Below are 21968 nucleotides of genomic sequence, written 5' to 3'. Positions count from 1 at the left end.
AGTGTATACAGTTTTTCAATTCAGTGTTGTCAAAAAGAAGTATGCCTGCGCAAGGGCCGTCAGGTTTGTTGTTAAAAAGATGACAATCCTGACTAAACTGTCTTGGAATGAGTCACAAATGACTTGCTTACTTATGTTAACCCTCCCAGAGGTTCAGAAAGAAGAGTGGAATTCTGCTGTGGGGGTAGGAAAAAAACCCAAACAAGAACAAGAACGAAAACTCACTCTTGAAGACTTCTTGGCAAGGAAAATTTTCTTATACTTACTTGTAAATGGCTGAATAATGGTACATCTGATCAGTTCCACAGCCTGTAAAACCAAGCTTATTTCACCTTTTACGCCTGGCCAGGACCTACCTAGAGAATGTGTTGTCAAATATCAGGGTATAGATTCCAGCGTTTCTGACTTTCACCTGTCCTCTGATAGTTTCCTTATGAGAGTTGCAGCGAGTCATAGGGATAAGAACCTGGAATTCAATACAAATCAAAATGAAGCTTGCTATCTGCCCTATAAATTGGCGCTTCCTTTCAGAAAACCTTGATTTCAGCCACCGTGAAACTCTCAAAGTGCATCTATGCCTGTAAAATGAATTACTCTAACTGATTAGCATTAAAAACTACCCAAACTAAAATCTCACAGTAAGACATCTGTTTTCCTTGGATTATATCTTTACAGCACTAACCTATGGCTATTCATCTCTGCTTTAGAGATAGAATCAAATCCTGAACTTTTAAATGTTAATCTAAGAGACTTTAATAACTTAATCAAGTGGCACATTAAATCCATATATCCAAGAGCATGATTTAGCTAAATATATTTTTAATATGTTTTTATATTCCCTGTGTTATAAAATAAGCTTTCTCAGCAAATCTCTTTTTTTTATCTGCACTTACAGAAAAAGTGTGTGTATCTGTGGTTCTATGTGTGTTTTGCTGTAAAACCCTAGCACAGCTGTCAGAAAAGCAGCTGACATAGATCAAGGATGACCCTATAAAACACAAAGTTTTACCAAAGAAATATATCAAGACAAAAGCAGCATTCATACTTCTTTCAGCTTTCAGATTTAGAAAAAGAGATATTTTACACGGAGCTAATAACCATGCCGTGAATTAACACAAGCTATATAAATGTCTTATTCCCCCAGTAAATCACAGCCATAGAGTTCACCCTATCACGGTGAATTAAACCAACAGCTGCCTTATCTTCAGCAAAACTTTGCAATTAGTTGAGTAAAATAGATTCACTTAATCTGTAGTCCTCATGAAATATGGACAGCACATATAAAACTGGGTACCTTGGGCACAGTAAAGAGATTTTGCACACCATCCAGGCACTTAAGTATATGCTTCATTGTAAGAAATGTAGGTAAACCAAGAAATTTATCTGCTTCCCTGTGGTTTCTGCTCAAGGGCCTGGCAAAACCAGCCTTAAAGAGTTTACAAACTACGTAAAATTGAGAAAAAAAAGAGAATTTTGCAGACTTGGACATTCAATTTTGATTAATAATACTGAGTGAATTTCAGATGCAAGCAATAGAAGCTACAGGGCTTTTCAACTCAACTTTTGCAGGCAACATTAAAGATGTAGCTTTGCCTTTAGCAGAACTGCAGCTTAACTGGAGATACAAACCCTTAAATGCATTAGCAACTGGCATTCTGGTGAAGACCTCCTAGCAATATATGTCAATTCCTGCAGCCTGGATGAGTGTAGAGCAGTACAACCTCTAAAGCAGTAAGGAGACAAAGGCCTTACTTTGCACTGATCCAGAGGTGTGTCTTCAGACTCTTGGTAGACAACGCTGAAGGATATGCTTTTGGGGTCTGATGAGAAGATCCAACTGATTGTTAGTCCCATCTCTGTAACAGTGATGGGAATGATACTGTAGGTGCTGGATTTGATGAACAGCTCTCTGTTGCTTTCTCCAAAATTCATGATCTCTTCTACTGTAAGGGGTAATTTCATCCTGTGAGGGAGAAATATATGATTACTTGAAGAGATACAATCCACTTACTCAGACAAAACCACTAATCATTGATTTTTATTTTCCATCTATTTCAGGTAGACTCCACAGTGTAATTGGGACATGTCCACAAGATGCATGAAAATTAAGCCTCAAATGAAAGTAAAACCTACAAAAAAACCCCTGACTGATATTAAGAACCTTCACTGCTCTGGCACAAGTGGATTTTGTTCATTTAATTATTTAATTTCAACTGAAGAAAACCAGTGCTGGAATAAAGCATTTTAGAGTGACTACAGATAAGAAAGGAGTGCTGCCCTCTACTGTTCTTTTTAAACAAAAGTAAGTGACCTGGTTTATTCACCTTCCTAGCTGAATCTAAAAATTTGCACAGGAAACAGGAGGGATCAGAGTTCAGAGGGGACAGGTGGATGGAATGTGAACAGCAGCTCTGTTCTGAAGCGCTTAATGGTACATCTGGGTCCAAGCTGCAAAAATCTGACTCAAAATACTTCCAGTTAAAAAGGAAATTCTTAGCATCTGGATGATGCAGAGTCCTACAGCATTAGATGAGCTGACTTCATTCTAGTATCTGTTTAAGACTGTGATCAGTGAGGCCCTGAAGCAGGAGAACACTGGTCACTTTCCAGGGGAAACCTGTAATTTCTAAGATCCATGGGATCTCACCTACATTACCCTAACTAAAACTAATCTCATCTGTCACTTTTCAGGCCAAATAAACTGTTTGCAAATCAATAAGATCAGAGTAAGCCACAGTCCTGTCGTGTCTCAGGTAACCTTTGATTTTAATAAAATAAATATCATTCTTGATTTTGCCTTACAGCCCAGCTATGATTCTAGTTACTGCTTCATTTACCTGGATCTCTGAACAGGAGCAACGAGGTTGAAGCATAGACTGATTTATCTCCTTGCAGTCAAAAGTTTAAAACCTTTCCCATAACTAAGGCAAAATTTCAAAGCTAGGTTTAAGGGGAAAGTGAACAAAGGTGAATTTCTCTAAGTCATGTGCATTTCCACACATTGGATTCCATTGTTGGTTGTGCAAGTGACATGCTGTATCACTACTGCATGTAACTAGGAATTTCAGATCAGGACATATGCAGAGAATTGTGCACATACAGTACACACAGAGCTTGAGCTGAGGCTTAAACAAACATTTTATACTATGGCATGTATCAACCAGAGCAAGCAAAACAGATTCTGGGAAGCCACTGATAAATAACAGATATATGCTCCAAAAGGCCATGAATTCCGTCCCTTTGGCAAAGGTCTGACTAGAGCTGCATTCCCTGACTTGACCTTGCAGTTTCTTTCAGAGACTGCTAGAACTGCACAGCCTTCTCTCTAAACCCCCTTCGTGTTGACAGCAATTCCTGCAATAAAAATAGGAAATGTTTTCTCATGTGATGTGGACCTACATCTTTCCTTCTTATTTCCCTGCTGTTGCACTGAAGTTTTCTAGGACTGAAGAGAGAGGACCTAGCTCATTGCTGATGCTCTGCATGGTTGAATTCCACCCTCTCATCCTCCTCAGACCAAATTCTACTGTGGGACACAAGTGAGCAGCTCTTCCAGGAGGCTGCAAGGCTTGTGCTCACATAGCTGATATCTCAGCCTTTATGCTTTTACCTATAGCAATGAAATCATTCTGCTTACATAATTTCTCCTGACTTCAACAAGCATATCTCAACATCTTGAGCAACTTGCCAGTCTTCGGATTCATCGAAAGTTGAAGAATTACACGTGCTGTTTCTAGAACAAGAAAAGAAGGAAAATCATGATTCCCTGAGTAGTATGTGATCAAATAAGATTTGCATGCTGATGCCTTCCTAAAATAGAAATGTTTTGATAGTTCTGATACCAAATTCTAGGATTCTTAGTTGGCCCATTGTAGTGAAAAGACTGGGAAAACCGCAGCCCCCTTCTTCTCATCACTGTGCACAAACGTAAAACTCTTTTTATCCTGGTTTCATGAGCTAAGAGGAATACATATATACATCCAGAAAATCTTTCCTGCAATCATAACATAAATTTCTTATTGAGACAATGACAGGTTTTGAAGATTTCTGGCAGGTGGGAACTTGAGTAGCAGACACAAGCAAAACAGTCTGCACTTGTCCCTTAAACAAAGCTTGCAAAAGGATAAGACATTTCCCTGGATTTAATCTGGGAGGTTATTATCCAGTTCCTTACTCTGACAATGTACACAAAACATATTTTATTGCTGTAGAATTGCTACCATGTTTCTTCTTTTACAAAAAAAAAAATTACAAAAAATACTGCACGATTCAAACACAAATACACCAAAGGTACTGTTACAAGATGACAAAGCAAGACGTCTCCTCCACTCCATTATGTGTCCCGTGAGCAGTGAAGCAGAGGGAAGAACCTGATATCTACACCTTACCTCAAAAAAAGGTGTATACTCTGGGTGAACACTGGAGTAGCACCAGGTAGGAATTACAGGGCTGGACACAGAGAGAAGGATGAGTTTGAGAGTCAGGAAACAAACGCTGATAGTTTCCAAGTAAATTAGAGCTTCTCTGACTGATTCTTGTTTTGTTTCTCCGCATTCCAGCAGTTTGAGACAATTAAGCTGTCCCAGAAAAAATGCCAAGGATTCTTATTTACAGGGAACCAGCTGGTTGGTTCCTTCCAAAAACAAGTGGACTCTAATAAAATATGTGATTCTGAACCATCAAGTGCAGTAATGCCCCAAGAGAGCATAATTGCCACACCTGCTGTAGACCAATTCTCAAAATCAATGCACAGTTAAACATTTTCTTTTAAATCCAATGGGACATGGCTCTATCAGCAGCACTGCTAAGCAGAAGAGCATGAGAGAATGTCTCCTTCAGGTGGTTATGAGCAGCATCTGAATATACTGTGTCAACAACGTGCAATCACATGTCAGTTTAGTGCAGTGACATTATTGTTTGGAAACAGGACGAATTTACTGTTATGACTGCAAATTAAACTGCACCCACTGTGTATACATTTCCTGAACTGTTATCTCAATATTCCTGTTATTTTATTCTTGCAGTCTCTTGAATAATTCTTGACTTCTTCAGTAACACCACTACTGTTAATACCCTAAAGAGACAGCTGGGATGTGCATGGGAGACTCATAGCTGTAATCAAGTGCCAAAACCTGAGCTGTAACCAGAATTGCACAAGGAATGTAAGAATTAAGTACTTACTACATGTTGGTCCACAAAGGTTACTACAACATCTGTGCAAATACTTACTGATGCAAATAATTTCATTGTTAACTATCTTTATACAATCAGATAAGAAAACTGATTCTGAAAAAAAAACCCAAAACAACAAACTAGAAAACTAAACTATAGCTTGTAAACCTACACATACATTTTGCTTGCACAATGGGAACAGCAACTGGCTTCGTGCTGTAATCCACGTAAGTCCCCCATCCCACCACAGCTACACAGCTTTAATTTCACAGCCTTGAATTCATGCAGAGCAAGAGAACTACACAATTACTGGCTTTCTAGAAGTGTCAAACTCCATGATTTACTACACAATGCTATTAGAGTTCTTGATTTAGTCCATTCATTTCATCTTTCATTTGGAAACTTGAAATGTAAATTAAATCCCAGGACCAATATATGTTCATGTTCTCCTCTAGCACATGATTTCCCTTATTCCTGCTGCTGCAATCCAGTACATGGTTAGGGGTTACTTTGCCACTTGGCTGTTCCAGCCAATACATTCACCACACATCTAAGGCTAAGGGAATGCTACGTCTCCTAATTTGTGCATTAAACCAAAGTGCCTTACAATCACAAAGAAAATCCTCCTTCTCTTTATGATATCTCACTGAGTGTAACAGTCTAAACTAAGGTCTGGTAGGCTATAATATAAGAAACAGTATCATGATTCAACTGGAGCATTTTTTCCCTTGACAAGAGAATTTATACTTGCATGATCCATTCACTCTTTGTGTTAGCACTAAGGATGCTCCTACAGCTTGCCAGGTCCCCAGATTATGAATATGCAGCCTCTGGTGTATCTATTTAAACAGTCTGTATTCTTTCACTTCTTCCTCTTTTTAAAAGTGAAATGAAGTGGGGCTAAAAGCAGAAAGAACTGAAACATGGAAAAGACACTACAGCAAGAAGATAACAGCTCTGATTCAGCAAAGCCTCAGGACACAGATTGCTGGAAGCTGATAGAGCATTTTGAAGAATTATTGCTTCATGCTTGTCTTGTTCTTATGCACTTCCTCAGGCACCTGCTGTTGGTCACTGTCCCTAAGGTGGATGGCCTTGTCCACTGTGCCTGTTCTTATACATAAAAAGCATTTCTTACATATGATACTAAAAATACTGTGGCCAACATCATAAATGGCTTGGGGAGTTAAAAGTTAGAAGACGCTTTTATAATTAAAACCTGAAAAAAGATGGTTCAAATCTAGACTCAGCAATTTTCTGTTTTCATAAACACCTGAGCTCTGACAGCTGTAGCTACATGTCAGAGGTGTCAGTTTCCTGTGGCCGAGCAGTGAAATCCCAGAAGCCATCTGCCTGTCAGCACTGCAATGATTTCTGGAGAGAACTTCTGTCATCCAGGTGAGACTCTTACCGAATTGCGTGAAAGGCAGAAACCTGAAACGGAGACTGGAGGCTGTACAGAGCCCCTAACAGCTGCTTAGCCCAGCAAACACATCTGAAAATGCAAAGAAACAATCAAAGGCATTATGCTGAAGTGCACCAATGATTCCCTGAGCCTGCTGTTATCTAGCATGTCAGACCCATCCCAGGTACCCTAACTTAGTTATTAGCCTTCCTCTCCAACCCAACAAAAAGCAGTAAAAATAGAAAGAGGACAGTAAAGGATCAGGAGGAAGGATACCACAGACGGCCCTTGACATGGACAAGAAAAGAGGCATCATTTGGGATGGAGCAAGGGGGATACAGAGCTGACTGAGTTTTTAACAGGGTGCAAGACAGTGTCTTGCATGAGGGTGTATGGGTGGGAAAGGAATGGAAGTGTTAAGGGCAAACCCTGACATATGTTGAGATGGGAAAGCATCACACAAAAACTACACAGAAAAAGATGGATAGACATGAAGATCCATCACTGTGTGCTATGAGTGAGATGCTTACTGCTATAAATGAAATCCCAGCCATTTCTCAAAAAAGTATGTATGACTTAGCTATGCTACTTACTGTATGAAACAAAGAAAAACAACCAACAAACAATACAAAAGGACTCCCCAGCCTTAAAACTGGTCGCACTCTATCTTCAAGATGAGACAATAGAGAGAAAGCAAGCTAGGGAAAGAATCATGACAAAGGAATATTTCTGTGTTCCAAATGACAACATGCAAAATATTTTTAATTTTAAATTTTTTTTTGGTTTTTTATTGCTGGTTTTCTATGAATGGTGTTTGTTAAGGAAAGCTTTTATTAACTGTTTCAAATATATTAAATATTTTATTTCAGCCCATTCATTTAATGAGAATTCCTGAATTTTAAACATATATATTTCAATCTTAATGCTGGGTTTAATGTGTGGTTGGGTTTTTTTGGATATTTTGGGGTTTTTTTTCCATCTAGGATGAGGTCTGTACGCAAAATCCTTTAGCATTCATCAAAAATTTCTGTAATAAAGCAGCATTTTCATCTGTCTTTCACCTACTATCAGGTTCACAGTCTGAATGTCCCATACACATTTTATTTTTACACATTACAAAAACATGGGTTTTAACCTTGTTCCACCAGTTCTCCCTTTCCACCTCTGGTCTTTTCACTTCCCTGTTGGAGGGAAAAAGATGTGCAGGGGGCAGAAAAGTGTGCAAAAGCTCTTGCACAAAGTAGTAGAGCAGGTGTGGAGACTGGAACAGGGAAAAGAAAGAAGGGATGTTGCAGAGGAGTCAGGGGAGGACTTTATGCAGCTATGGGCTGCTTGCAATAAAGGCAGGGTTGGGTTTGGCCCAAAGGGTCAAAGTCCTTTCCATTACAGCTTTGAAATACCAATTTTAATTGCTTCCAACCATTCTTGCTAAAACCACACTCTGGATGCTCCTTTACTCACCATTAATACCCAGGCCTTCCTATCAGAGCACTGCAACTCAGAGGAACCTGACCCTTTTTGGCAGCAGTGTGCCCATCTCACCACTTTTCCCTTTAGGAATCAGCTCCTTAGGCAATCCTTTCCTTAGTACACAATCTCTTGTTTCTCCCGCAGTGAAATATCCTTAAAAACAAAGCTACAAAGCAATGTGGTGTCTCTGCATGTGTGTCTCAACACACAGCTGCAATGCAGGCTTTGCCAGCATAGGGTGGCAAGAGGTGCTCGTGTCCCTTCTCCTTCCTGGCTGGTTCTGCACTGGGCAGGGAACGCTTCAGACCACGCTCACTTCCCCCATTTGGCTACATCGCACCCTGCCCGGCCACGTGAGCTGTAATTAGGCCAGCAAAGAGTGTTATGAGTTATCAAGAAAAAAAAACAATCCAAACCAAAGAAACCACTGTGCAGACAGGCTGAGATGTTCTTTCCACCACTACCAAGGTGTGAATAAACTCTTTGTTCCTGTACCAGGCTAGTGGCAACTTTGGGTTTTTTCACTCTTCTACCGTCTATGATCTTGATTTTGCTGCTGCAACATTTATTGCAGGCATGTTATGCCTACAACACATAAAAATGGAAACACAGTGCTGGTTTATCCTGGAGCCCTTTGTTTTAGAATACAATATGCAAATGTGAATGCTTTAGAAATAAGACTTCAAAAATAAAACACTTCAAAAGAAAACCCATATGCCTTGAAGTAGCAGGATGTATCACAATTGCACAATTAATCTCAGCTTCTCACATTCAAGATTTTGATCAGGTTGGTCTAAACACACATAACAAACCTGAAAGGAAGAAGTAACTGCTGCTTAATGCTAACCTTTAGGAAATAGCTACTTCAAGGTCAGCCAGAATTATGCTGCTACAATCATCTCTCTTATTCTGCCACACACTTCTGCAGTTGATGACTAAGGTGAGTTTTAATTGATTCTTAACTGACCTGCACCAATAAAGGCAGCCTCTCAAGATTTGCTGTTATGAAAGAACTTTGTTGTAATTGGTTCATGTCACTTCAAGGGAAGAACAACAGTGGCAGGGCTAAGTGAAGAGACCAAGTGAAAAATAGAGTAAAAGTACAGTAAGGCACCAAAAGGGGGAAAATAGGAACAGGAATGTCCTTTAAGATAATTCACTCTTCGAGGACCAACTTGCATTTTCAGTCCAGCAAGCACTCACACCTAGTATTCTAGGTATAGTCAGTGTGAAAATCCTGCTGTCAGCCAGAGTGAGGCCATAAGAAACTATGTCAACAGAGCACGTCAATCGCAGATCTTCTACTTGGACAACAAGCCTCCCTTCTCTTCCCTCTCCTGGCTGCTCATCTCTTTCATTTTTAGAACTCCACCAGCTCATTCAAACCTTTGGCAAAACCAAAATAGCTTGGATTATTTTCAGCAGATCTCAATAAAGTAGTTTAGCCTGAAAACTGACTTATTTGTATGCCTTCCTCAGACCTCTATCTAGCAACCGCAATCTTGGATCCTTTGTGTGTTCCCCAGACACTTTATATAAGCAAATTCTACTCCAAATATTCAATTTCATGCAAAGAGAACATTATTGGAATGCCAGTGGAGACTATGTGAAGTTTCCATCTAGAAATACGTCACATTTAGCTGAACACTTTAGAAAGAAAAAGAATTAAGATGATTAAGTCTACATGAAGTTCAAGGTGGTCAGCCCAGTACAGCCAAGAAATCTGCAGCAATCAAACCAGTAGCTCAGAAAGTCACTGAACTGCAGGTCCTTGAAGTGTGGGAGAAAATACAGGGGAAAATTTTCAGTACATCTTTCAAGGGCTGCTGTCAAAGACAGGACAGAGGGTCAGCAGACAATATAGTGGCTCTGGCACATTTACTCACAAACAACCAAAGTATCTCATGCTGCACTTCCTGCTCCTTCCTGTGCTAAATGAAACTCAAGCTTTGGGTACACGTGTACTCCTCACCACAGAAACAAGTGAGAAGACCTGTGTGCTGTCACAATCAGCACTGTGCCCTGCTATTTTTCTTCAACATGCACCACAGGCATCGCACCATTATCTGACTCACGTATCAGTTTCTAGATCTCTTCCATAACACAAACCCAATATTAACAAGTCATCTGCAATGCAAGAAGGCCATTCTCCTCTCCAGTGCTCAGGCTAGTGAGCCTGAGCCTTCCGAACATTACAGGTGTCATGGAAAAGGGCAGGTGTCATTTGTGTTCTCTGCAAAGAATGTCTCAAGTTCAAAGCCTCAGTAGGACTCTCTCACCTGCTCACGAAACTGCTAACAAAAGGCAAGAGAGGATAAAGCACTATTTCCTGGCTCTCCTGCTTATAATCTGACAACAAGGGAAGCTGGACAACCTTTAAAAGTTTACATGGTGCAAGTAAGTTGTTCCATGGGTGCTCTTCAAGAATAGTACCCCTTGTTAGTGGCAATCCTTCCTTCCTGCCTGAATACTTTGTCAGACAAGATGAAATTAGACCAATCTCAAATGAAAACAAATGGTGACCCACACTTACTTCTCTTCTCATGATTGTTTTCTCCAGAGCTAACTCACCTGTAATATACCTGCTGCAAATAGTTTGAATTAAAGTAAGTAGTACACTTCACTTTTTTCTTCATAAAAACAAACAAACAAAAATTCCCCACCACAAACTGTCCTTTTGAAAAACAAAGGCAACACTAAATTCACAAGGGCACTGTGAAGCTCAGTTCATTCATGTCTGCTCAGCACATGATAAGCAGGAATACACTGTCAGTGTTAACTGTATACAAAGTAGGCAGAATACATTTAAGGTATTTAGCAAGAAACAAATATGTAGAATTTTGAAAAGTCTTTTTACCAAATAAACAAGTCGGTACTGTCTGTCTTCAACCCAAACTGCAAGTCATTGTGGTTTATACCGGAAACGTGTCTGTTGGGTGCAAAAGAGTCTAGCTCTGCTTTCTCAGCAGCAGACTATTTACTCTGTGACTATTTTCAGTTCAGCATTTAGATTTATCCCATCTATTTTTCTGCTTGGAAGCAAAGCAAGCACATAATTTAGGTGAAATTTCTCTTTTTGTTTTTTCTTCTCAAAAGACAATATATTTTAAAGAACAGATTTTTTGTAAAACATTTGAAAATATCTGAACAATAGTAAAACAATATTTTGCCTAAAAAATAGATACAAATTAAACTATAATACTACAATGTCATTTGCAAACCAAGTATTTGAATATTCAGATGGCCTTAAATCCTTTTAATTGTTAATTTAGGTAGAAATAGATATTAAAAAATTACTAAAATCTTTACTCAATCCCATTTTCTTCAGAAAGAAAACAAACTTGTGCCAGATGTAGCTACATAATTGTTCTTTTCTTCTGTAAGCTGTCATCTCTAAAGTAGTAAGGAAGTCTAGAAACACAGAGAGTCTGAATGCTGACTTTAATGGTGACAGCTGGCCTGATGACAGCACAGAGCTGGGACTACTCCCCTGTGTTGTGGTGAAGCAGGTAGACAGAGAGCATGGAATGCTTTAGATTTACTAGATTGAATGCTGACTGTGCAAATAGATCAAAATTATCTTGTGTTGTTCTACTGAACTTGTGGCCTGGGAACAGAGGTCTTCACTTTACACAGAAGTTGACTACTGTCACTGAATGGGGAAAAAAAAGAGAACATTTTAAAGCCAATCCCAAAGATTTCCCTCTTTGAGAAGTAGTGTTTACTCACAGATCTGTCACACTTTGATCCAGAGAGTCTCTTTCCATCTGACTTTCACTGTGGAGAGAGTCTGATTCCTGTACTTGGCACAGTTCCTCATCAGTGATTATATCAAAAGCTGCATCATCTGGTGGTTTAGAGGCTTCACTTGCAACTGTGCCAAAAAAACCATGAGAGAAAACATGAACACTATTAGCTGGTTGTCTGGAAAACAAACAAGCAAAACCCTTAAGGGGCAAGCCTGGGCCATTCCTCTTCATTTACAGAAGCATTAGATAACTATTAGAACTAATGGAAAATCTTGGTCTGACTGACACTCATCTAATATACATGAATGTTTCTGTCAATATTAATTAAATTCAAAGACAGGGTCAGTCCCACCCTGAAAGTTCTCCATGACCTCCTGCAAGTCATTGAAGCAAGAGGTGACCGTGTGGTTTCTTGGAGACTGTCAAAGAACCATACTTATTTCTCCACAGCATGCAAACAATAAACTAACCAAAAGCCCTCTCAGATGGTGACACAGGTGATTCCGATGAAGCTGGTGATCCTTCCTGGTTGGCACTGGATCCAGAGTCATCTGTACTGTCCACAATGACTCTAGGCTTATTAAAGCAAGCTCTGCAGCAACGCTCCTTTTTTCCACCAAGCTTTGTCACCATGTAGTTGTTGCAGCAGTAGTAGCAGAAAATGCGGCCACACATTCTAGAAATGATTCAAAACCAGAGGTGTTAGAAAAGTACCACACATACACAGCCGGAACATATCTCTGTGACAGAGGTTGGGGCTTTCTCATAATGGTCTTGTTTTCTGCAAAAGCATGAAAGCTACACCCATTGGCAGAACTCATAACAGACCATGCTCCTTTCGGAAGTGAAGCAAGTCTTCTTGACAAGCACAGGACAGAAATTCACATTCACACTTTGCTACCTTAATAAACAGGTAAAACAGAAAAAACTAAAAATAATTGAAAAAAAGATATGAAAGAATCAAATGTCCACAAACATACAATGTAAATAAATAATATTTGTATTAAGTACGTAAGAAGAAAATTAACTTCATACTACACAGGCCAAATCTCACAGACAGGTAGTACAAAACTTGATTTGATTATAAGGACTTTAAAAACACATCTGTATGTCTCTGCTTCTTAATGACCCCTCTTTCCTTCAGAAAGGAAAAAAATCCAGTATTGGATACATGTGTGTACATTCATTCCTCCTGCCCTCTCCACTCTGAAGCCTCACAGTATTAAACTCGTCAACTACTTTTTAATGAGCATTCTGAGATTTTCATGAATTAAAGCATCCATCAGGGATGACTACTACTCAGGAAATTTTAATGGTTTTGTTTTTCTTCATCATTTAAATCATTACTGGTTGAAGACACAAGCAGCTTTCAGAGACCTTAGCAGAAATGAGTAATTTGGAAGTTGTTACCCAAAATGACTTCACCATTCACTAATCCCTATAGAATGTTGTTTACATAATGTGAAATGGAAACAGTTCCAGTGCTTCCTTCTTTCCTTACATGACAAATCAGGTCATGAGGATAAGGAACAGTAAAGAGCCAAACCAAACATATCACTAGGACCCTGAAATATACCCATTTAAACACTTTTTAATAAATCTAGATTGGATAGTAAATACTAACAGTAGGGGAAATAATTTAATATCCACTTAAAAAAAAAAAAAAAAGATTACTTTGCAATACTTAATTATCTCTGAACATGCCTAGTGTAAGTAAACAAATTTAGAATTGCACAGCATGTTGAAACTTGTTCTGGAATACTTCCACCACAGTAGCAAAGCCATCCTAGTGAATATTGTGTAGAGCAAGAAGAGAGCAGTGCACAGTCCTTCAAAGAAACGCACTATACAGGGTGTGATCATATTTCTTTCCAGAAATGAGAAACTAAAAGACTCCCCAAGTCAGAGTTGCATTCAGATTTTTGTCTTAATACATGTCAAGGGATCTTTCCAATAATGTCTTATCCTCTTGTAAGCTCATGTGTTCTTTCAGCCTCTACAATGTCATGTATCAACAATTTTGATCACTGAACTGTGAACATTAAGAAATATTTCCTCCACATAGACAACCATACTGAGTTTTACTTTTGAACAGTTCAATACAGTTAATCAACTGACCTGCAGTGGTGTCGGCGCACCATCCACGAGAACTCTCTCTGGCAGTCCAGACAGTGATTAACTTCTGTGTCCCCCTGCCACCTCTGCTCTGCATTAAGCTTCTGCTGGAACTCCAGAGCATCAGACTTTTGCCACAAAGCATCCTTATCTCTGCAATGACACAGTTAAAAGAAAGAAAAACACATAGAAGTTGTCACAGTGTTGGTTTGTTGTTAACCAACCTCAGCTGGAATGCTGGTGAAAGCTTCACAGTAAAAATTCCTTTGCTCCTAAAATTCTGAGGAGCTTTCAGGCATAAAGATAGATCAAAAAAACCTACTGAAGCTTCTGTAAATACAGGGAGAAGAACACATGCCATGCAGAGAACTACATATTTTTTCAAAACAGACAGCAAATTAAGGAGATATTATTGAGTGTTACATTTTTTTACTATATTATGGAAATGCAAAATTTCAACTGCTCATGAATTTGGCCTTTACTTTTATCTTCCATTTGGGAATATAAACCTGGATGACCTAAGAAGTATCCCTGAACATCCTAAGCAAGGATTTTAATTTCTGCTTGCTGTTTATTTTGATGCCAACCTGATAAGTTCTATCAAACGTTCTTCAAGGAACTGCTTTGTTCTTGTCAGGTCATCCAGCTCAGCAAATAACTTCTGGTCACTGCTATCTTTGTCTGCTGCCACCTTGCTAAGCTTCTCAGTGTAATCCAGGATCTTCTCTTTTGCTTCATCAGCTTCTTTTTGGATCCTGATACAAAAGCAATTATGAATAATTTTTAGCTCATGTAAATTCAAGTCTTCCCTGTGCAAGAAGGGCTCTTCCACCCTGATAAACAGGTAGTTTCAGTGAAATTTTTCTCAGTGTGCATATTTTTTAGAGCTAGACAGAATCTCCCCAGTTTTCTGACCACTGAAAATGCACACAGATCCATTATCTAGTGAACACAGCCAGCAACCAGCAATTTCTTGGACGCCCTGCTTATAGTAAACCTTATGATGGCTACCAACTAGAAGTAATACATATGATATCAGCACAAAGATATAAAAATACATAAGCTTTGGTAAACCTATTGGACTCTGTGTGAGCCCACACCTCATGAAGAGGCTCTGTAGATTTCTGACAGCCAGATTATCCACACCACCACACAGGTCCACATTAGAGACCTTGAAAACACATCCTGAGTTAGATTATTAAAGCTGATATGAAACCTGACAAAGACATGCAGGATATGGTCCCATTCAGGTAATTCTTACTGATTCCCTGAAACTTCATGAAGAGGAGAGAAAAAACAAACTGTCCAAAAGTACAAATTTTCCATTCCTTACAACAAACCCCCAATATTGTTTTAATTTTGTGATTAATTAGAGGTTATGAAAATGTCTTTCATGAATTTATATCAGCTAAATGAACAATACAGTAAAAACTAAACTGTGTAGTCACATGTGCTGGATAATTTTCATGTTTCTCATCTGAAGTCTCGATTTGATGTTCCCTGCCAGTGCCCATGCACTATTTGTTCTATATAAACCCTGTGACATATGGTAGTTCATAAACCATGGTGATTTTCAATATGTTTTGATTATTGTCCCCTTGCTTGGCCTGCAAATTAACAGCGTCTGTAAAGAATCCAAACTCTCACCTTTCCAAGAGTTCTCTAAGAGAAGTCACTTCCTCTTCCTTCTGCAGCCGAGCAGATTCCGATTCTGACAGCTGCTCTCTTGCTTCATCCAGCTTTCTGCACAAACTCGTGTTTGCAGCCTAATAAAATGAATTACTGTATTTCCTTACAAATAAAAACAAGACTTTACCATGCACAGGACCAAGACAGTTAACAATGTTTTAAAAGAATCAGTTACAGCCAAATGACCAATTAAGATATTATTGTATAAGCAGGCAGTAATTAGTTGTGTACTAGTGACTGATTATTTCTGTCACACTGAATAAGGGATACATGCTAAAGTAAGACAGTGCTAAGCCTGTAATTCTTGTTAGTCCATGTCAGTTGAGTTTTTGCCTCCTTATCAAGAAAAATCTCTCAAAAATAACGGCAAAAGAATACACCCTGAAAGCTTTTTCACCACCTAAAAGCTTCAAAAGAGAAAAATTAAATAGGAGAAAAATGTTGTTTATTAAAGCCTATATGGAATATGAAGGACAATCAAAACCAACCCAACTTCTTTCACAGCTAGACTCTGCAGAGAAGTCTGCCAAACTTGGAGTCCTCAGGGCACATAGCTAATTGCATCTAAAGGTATGTATTTCTCCTAGCAGGCAAGGCTACATCCAGTAATTTTAACTTTCTTCTTTCTGGATTCCTTACAACTCAGTATGACACTTCTAACTCAACATTTGATAAACTTATTGCAAAAATTCTGTTTTTTTCTGGCTGGGTTATTTCTCAGCCACATTAATTCTCTAATTCAGTGCCCTTTGCAGCCTGCAAATAGATGGATCTATACATGTGGCTGTATGGGAATGCAGGGCCTAAGAAAAACACATCTTAAACCCGCGCCCCCATTTGAGAAGAGAACACATAGCCAGGTCTTACATAAAACATGAGCACCTTTCAAGGCAGGACAAATCCTAAGTGACATCATGCTTTTCATAATCTCTGCTTCAGTGGCTGTCAGCTGCCCAGTATTTTGTCTGCAGCACCTGTATTTATACAAGGGCATTCTCAGACTCACAGCCAGTCATCAGAAATGCTGCTCGCCTTCCCAGCTGTAACACTAATGCCTGTAACACCTCTGGTTTTAATTCAGATCAAGCACCTACTTGTAACTCTGTAATCTCTTCCTCCGCTGCGTGCTGTTGTCGCTTCTGCTCCTCAAGTTGCTCTCTTACTTTCCCACACTCCTCACTGACAGCCTGGCAGAGAGATTGAACCAGTAGTAAATGATCCTCCAGTGAAGGTGAAGTCCACCCCTTCACCTACAAAATTCCCAGCTGTGAATTATGAGTGCTCTTACTGCCATGCATGGAATAAGTGCAGTGGCTCATGAAAGACAGCTAAAAAGACAATCAACTCTCAGAATCAAGCAAACTCACATTGACACATTGACTGTGTTTTACTGTTACTTTGAATTGGCTGTTGCAATTCTCAACAAAAAGAAGGTCAAACCCATGCAGTGGCATAAGCCTCTGAGCAACCACCAGTCTTAGATATTTTATCAGAATGGCAAAGCAAACACAATCTTCAGCCTTTAGGTGTGCTGTTTCATATACAAAGGGCTGACTCATGCTTTTTTGGAAGCAACACTTTGATCTTCCCAGCTGCTACCTTGAGCAGCTGAAACAAAAACACATGAGAGAATTAAATGCAAAAGCAACTGGTCTCAGTCTAAGTTTCCTCTCATCAGTTCTTAGGAGAAGCAGTGTTATAGGTGTGAGGAACAGGTCTTGAAATGTTCCTACAAAAAAAGGAAACAACCACAGCTGTGACCAGAGGGACAGCAGATGCCACCTTCAGTGCCAATGTAAGAAATCATCACCCTTTTACCTCAGATAGGCCTAGGTCATGAGCACAGAGATATTTTCAGATTCCCAGGCTAAGGCTGGTTCCATGTTAGTCTCAGAGCCTGACCCACACAAACCTTAGGATTTCATGCAGTAATTGCTGTAGCAGATGGCAAAGCAGCTCCCTCAGCTATAATAATTACATTAATTTACCTTGAATTTTGTCTGATAATTTAGAATCTCTGTGCTCATTTGAAATTTTATTGCAGACAGCTCTTCTTGGCTGGTTTCTTGGAAACTCTGTGCCTGTTTCTTTATTGTCTCCAGCTGCAATTGCAGACTTGGGACAGCTGCGGCACACATTTGAGCCTCCTCTAATTTCTCTTGCAGGCTCTTGTTCTCCTCTCTGAGATTAGAGATGTCAAGCTTCAGCTTCTCCTGTTGCTCTGCTGCCTGTTCTTCCAGTTCTTTGAATTTTTCTGTGGCCTGGGCCAACTGCTCTTCCGCATCCACCTTTTCAGAGGTTAAGGCACAAATCTGAATACCAAGTTCAGCCATATCAGTGTTGGTCCTGTGGAGGAGATCTTTATTTTCTTCGTTTTCCACTCTAGCATTTTCCAAATACCGCTTAACCTTAGACAGCTCTTCCTTTAGGTTCATCAAATTATTTTCCAGCTCAGCTTTTTGATGGGTTGCTCTCTCCTGCTCTTTTTTCAGCTTTTCTTCCCTTTCTTTACATTGCACCAGTTCTTGCACATGATTTCTGTTGAGAGACTCACACTGCTCTTTCAGCTGCTGGACAAGTGTCTTCTGCTCACTCAAGACAGTCTCAGTGACTACCAGCTCACCTCTCATCCTCTCTCTCTCATCAGTGGCCTGCTGAAGCTTGACTCGCAGATCAAGGACTTCTGCCTGCAGCCTAGACACTTCACCTCGGTTGACCTCCAGCTGCTCTTCACTCATGGTCAGTCTGAAGGCCAGCTCTTTTGCCTCCTTCTCCAGGGACGCTGCCTGCTGTAGTTGCTGTTTTTCCACTGATTCCTTTTCTGATGTGAGAGATTCTATAAGTTTGGTCTGATGAAGGCATGTCTTTTCAACACTGAGCTTTTCTATCTCAAGAATCTCTGCTTTCTTCCTGTGTCTTTCAGCTTCTGCTCTTAGCTGCTGACATTGACTCTCCATGCCCTGCAGTTCTACTTCCTTCTCTGTGAGCTGTGACTGGATACACTCTTTGCTTTCCTTCAAGGTGTCCAAGCTTTTTTCCATTTGTAAACTATGCTGTTTGGCACTCTTCAGCTGTGCTTCAAGTGAGGCGTAAGACTCCTTGGAGGTCTCTTCTCTTTGCTTTAATTCTTCATATTCTGAATGCAGAGCTTCCAGCCTCTCCTCTAGAATCTGGCTTTGCCTCCTGGCATTCTGGAAGTCCTCCTCCAGCTGTTTGTTCTTAACCCGGAGCTTCTTCTCTTTTTCATCAACTGACACCAGGGCATCATCTATCTCACTCTGAAGTTGCTTCTCAGAGGCTCTCAACCTGGCTACATCGGCTTCTAGGGAAGATTTAGAAGCTTCCAGATTTTTCAGCTTATCTTCCATCTTCTTCTTAGACTGTTGCAAATTCTCATTCTCTGCTTTCAGTTTCCTGCTCTCCTCATCCAATTCACTCACTGCAGAGTTTTGCTGTTCCATCTGCTCCTCCAGCTCTTTGACTTTCTGCCTGAGATGCTCCTTCTCAGACATGAGTTTCTGGTTTTGCTCCTGAAGGCTACACACAGTCTGACTCACCTTTGTTAAGCGACCCTCCTGTAGTTCAAGTTGCTCTGCTTGCGACTGGGCTTCCTGCTTCAGTGCTCCTTCTCTCCTGCCATACTCCTCCTCAAGTTTCTCTTTTTCCTTCCTGGTTTCCTCAAGATTTTTTTCCAGTGAACCCACCTGAGCCAGCGACCCCATTACCTGGGTCTGTAGCTCAGCCATCTCCTTTCCTTTCAGAGTCAGGGCCTTCTGAAGTGCATCCTTTTCCTTTGCCATGGTCTCCAGGCTCCCAATCAGCTTTTCACTCTCTTCTTTGGAGTTAGCAGTGAGGCTACTGTATCTGGATTCCAGTTCCTTCTGTTCCTGTTCTTTCAGCAGCAGCTCCTCCCTTGCTGCTTTCAGCTGAGATGCATGTTCAGCATTGAGTCTTTGCATATCTGCCTTTTCCTTTTCCATCTCCTGAAGCTTCTCTAACAGTGCCCGTATTTGTAGGGCAGAGTCATACTGGGCTGTGGCTTGCTGACCCTTTTCATCCAAGGCAGCATCAACTTTTGCAAAGAGGTTGAGGTTCTTCTGCTCCATGGAACTCAGCTTGGCTTTGAGCTCATCAATGCAAAGATCCTTCACAGTAATCAAAGCCCTAGAGTTCTCCAGCTCCTGATTCGAAACCTGCAATTTTGAGGCACAATCTTCCTTGCTGGTCAACAGTTGTTCCACCTTTGTAGAATGTTCCTTCTGCTGCTCTGCTACACTCAGTTCCAGTGACTGTAGGCACTTCTGCAGGTCATGCACAGTGCTCTGAGTGAATTGTGACACCTCACATTGCTTCTGTAACTCTGTGATCATCTTTGTCAGCCGGGAGTTCTCCTCACTGTAGTTATTGCTCTTCTCCTTTTCTACCTGTACTTGTTCCTTTTGAAGGCTGACAGCTGCCTGGAGCTCCTGGTTTTCAATTTCTAGCTGGTGAATACGATCTTGAAGTTCCCTCTGCCTCAGCTCAGCCTGGTCAAGTTCTAAACGCATCTCTTCGTAGCCCTCAAGGTGTTCAACATTTAGCGAGTTATTTACATCAGGGCTGGAAGGAAACTCTTGTGCCTAAATGAACAGAAGGGGAAAATCAGAAAGTTTAAGCATCATTAAACATTCATTTAAATGGTGTGCTCAAATGAGAGCAAGTTCAGGTTCTTAGTGTACAGTGACATGGTGTTTTGCCTTCATAGTACTACAAGATATCAAGTTGTAGGAAATGGGGCTTGTTTTCCCAAAAGATAAATGAAAACATACCTGTCTGCAGGTAGTCTTATAAACATATTTTTTTTACAAGATTTGCATGTTAAGTTGAAGCAGCTGACAGACAATTCCCTTTACTTTTAATTAAAAATGCTTTTTGCAATTTGGATTATAAGATGCATAATCATCTTAAAAGTTCTCTGAAACTATGTCAACCAAGGACCTGTTGTGACTTATAAACATTTATTTGCAATTTGCTTACCTGCAAATAATTGCTCACTAAACTGCTCATACTGGAACTGCGACTTGGGGGCTTCCATAAATATGCTGAAGATCCAAGTGAGGACAGAGTCCTCCTGTTGATCACACAGAGAAACAATATCTAAAGTAAGTCTAAGCACATACATACTTGTCTTTCTAATTGTATATGTAAGATTTATCTAGTAGTAACTACCACATAAAAAAGGACATAACTGCACCTGCTGTCTTGGCCAGCAACCACTGAAGTTGATGAAAAATAAGATAGGGATATCCAAGGCATCTATAAAAGGTGATGGGGCTGGTAACTGTCACTTCCCTCATCCACAACAATCAACGCAGCCTTGCTCTAAGGAATTGTATCGCTGTGTGGTGGCCTCTCAACCAGAGGGTGGCAGCAAAAGTCCCTAGGAAACCCCCATTGTTACAAATGGATCTGGACCAGACCTGGTAGTTTCTGTTATCTCCCACTTGTAGGTGGGATCACCGTGGCTGCAAGTGGAGCACACTGCTTGGCTGTGCAGTCACTACATGTCTCAGCTTTTGAAACAGAGGAACCTAAGAAGATTTATTCTTGCACATGTATACATGAGAATAGCTTGGGATTTGGGCCAAAACTGCAGCTACTGGAAGTGCCGTATTACAGAGCACCATCTCTGATCCCTGGTGCTCAGTATACTGAAGGCAAAACAGGACAATTTGGTCATGGATTAATTACATAGAAAAAGCATATACCTACTCAAACACAAGTATTCCTACCCTCAAAAGCAGATGCTTTTACAGATTCTTTAGCAAGCAGGTGTTTTAATACAAAATCACAATGTGGCTACATCTTACCTGGCAAATGCTGGCCAAGCAGCATCTAAATCATAGCCTCTTGACGCCAAGTCAAACTGAACATCAGTGAGTTCATAGAGTTGACCCACAATGTCAGAACTCATTTTGGAATTCAGAAATGGACTTCTTGCATAGTACCAGTCACTTGAAAACAAACAAACAAAAAAACAAAAAACAAAACAAAAGAAAAAAAAAAAACAAACAAAAAAAAACAAACAAAAAAAAAAAAAACAAAAAAACAAAACAAAACAAAACAAAAAAAAAAACAAAAAAAAAGACAACAACAAAAAAAAAAAACAACAAAAGAGAAGTAATACTCATTTACAGGCAAAAGGGAAGCAGCAGTTTCTCTTACAAAAAAAACACCCTACCTCATTATTTACTCCCCCTCAAAAAAACTATGAGACGGTATTCTAAACACAAATGAAAACAACCAGACCCACCAAACAATATTCCATCCCTTCAATATCAATGAAACGAAACAAATTTAATTAATTCCACATAAATATCTTTAAAGGA

General features: G+C 39.9%; 1 protein-coding gene across 5 annotated transcripts in view; it reads right to left on the bottom strand.

Moving 5' to 3' along the window:
* Positions 1 to 21968, bottom strand: part of FYCO1 (FYVE and coiled-coil domain autophagy adaptor 1) — a 42037-nt gene that overhangs the window by 3875 nt on the left and 16194 nt on the right. Inside the window, exons 6-18 of one of the 5 annotated variants that reach the window (XM_053973503.1) lie at positions 21450 to 21593; positions 20617 to 20710; positions 17589 to 20219; positions 16695 to 16787; positions 15559 to 15677; positions 14499 to 14666; positions 13915 to 14064; positions 12267 to 12472; positions 11777 to 11921; positions 6584 to 6667; positions 3638 to 3733; positions 1753 to 1963; positions 357 to 466 (exon numbers count right to left, since the gene is read on the bottom strand). In XM_053973503.1, the coding sequence (XP_053829478.1) occupies positions 357 to 466; positions 1753 to 1963; positions 3638 to 3733; positions 6584 to 6667; positions 11777 to 11921; positions 12267 to 12472; positions 13915 to 14064; positions 14499 to 14666; positions 15559 to 15677; positions 16695 to 16787; positions 17589 to 20219; positions 20617 to 20710; positions 21450 to 21593 (4251 nt within the window). Of the gene's footprint in view, positions 1 to 356; positions 467 to 1752; positions 1964 to 3637; positions 3734 to 6583; positions 6668 to 11465; positions 11700 to 11776; positions 11922 to 12266; positions 12473 to 13914; positions 14065 to 14498; positions 14667 to 15558; positions 15678 to 16694; positions 16788 to 17588; positions 20220 to 20616; positions 20711 to 21449; positions 21594 to 21968 lie in introns of those variants that run through there. The other 4 variants (XM_053973529.1, XM_053973538.1, XM_053973511.1 and 1 more) reach the window with 4 other exon arrangements.

The sequence above is a fragment of the Vidua macroura genome, chromosome 1 (assembly GCF_024509145.1).
Source record: "Vidua macroura isolate BioBank_ID:100142 chromosome 1, ASM2450914v1, whole genome shotgun sequence".
Classification (NCBI taxonomy): Eukaryota; Metazoa; Chordata; class Aves; order Passeriformes; family Viduidae; genus Vidua; species Vidua macroura.
The sequence above is the reverse complement of the archived record's forward strand: the minus strand, read 5'-3'. Positions and strand labels throughout refer to the sequence as shown.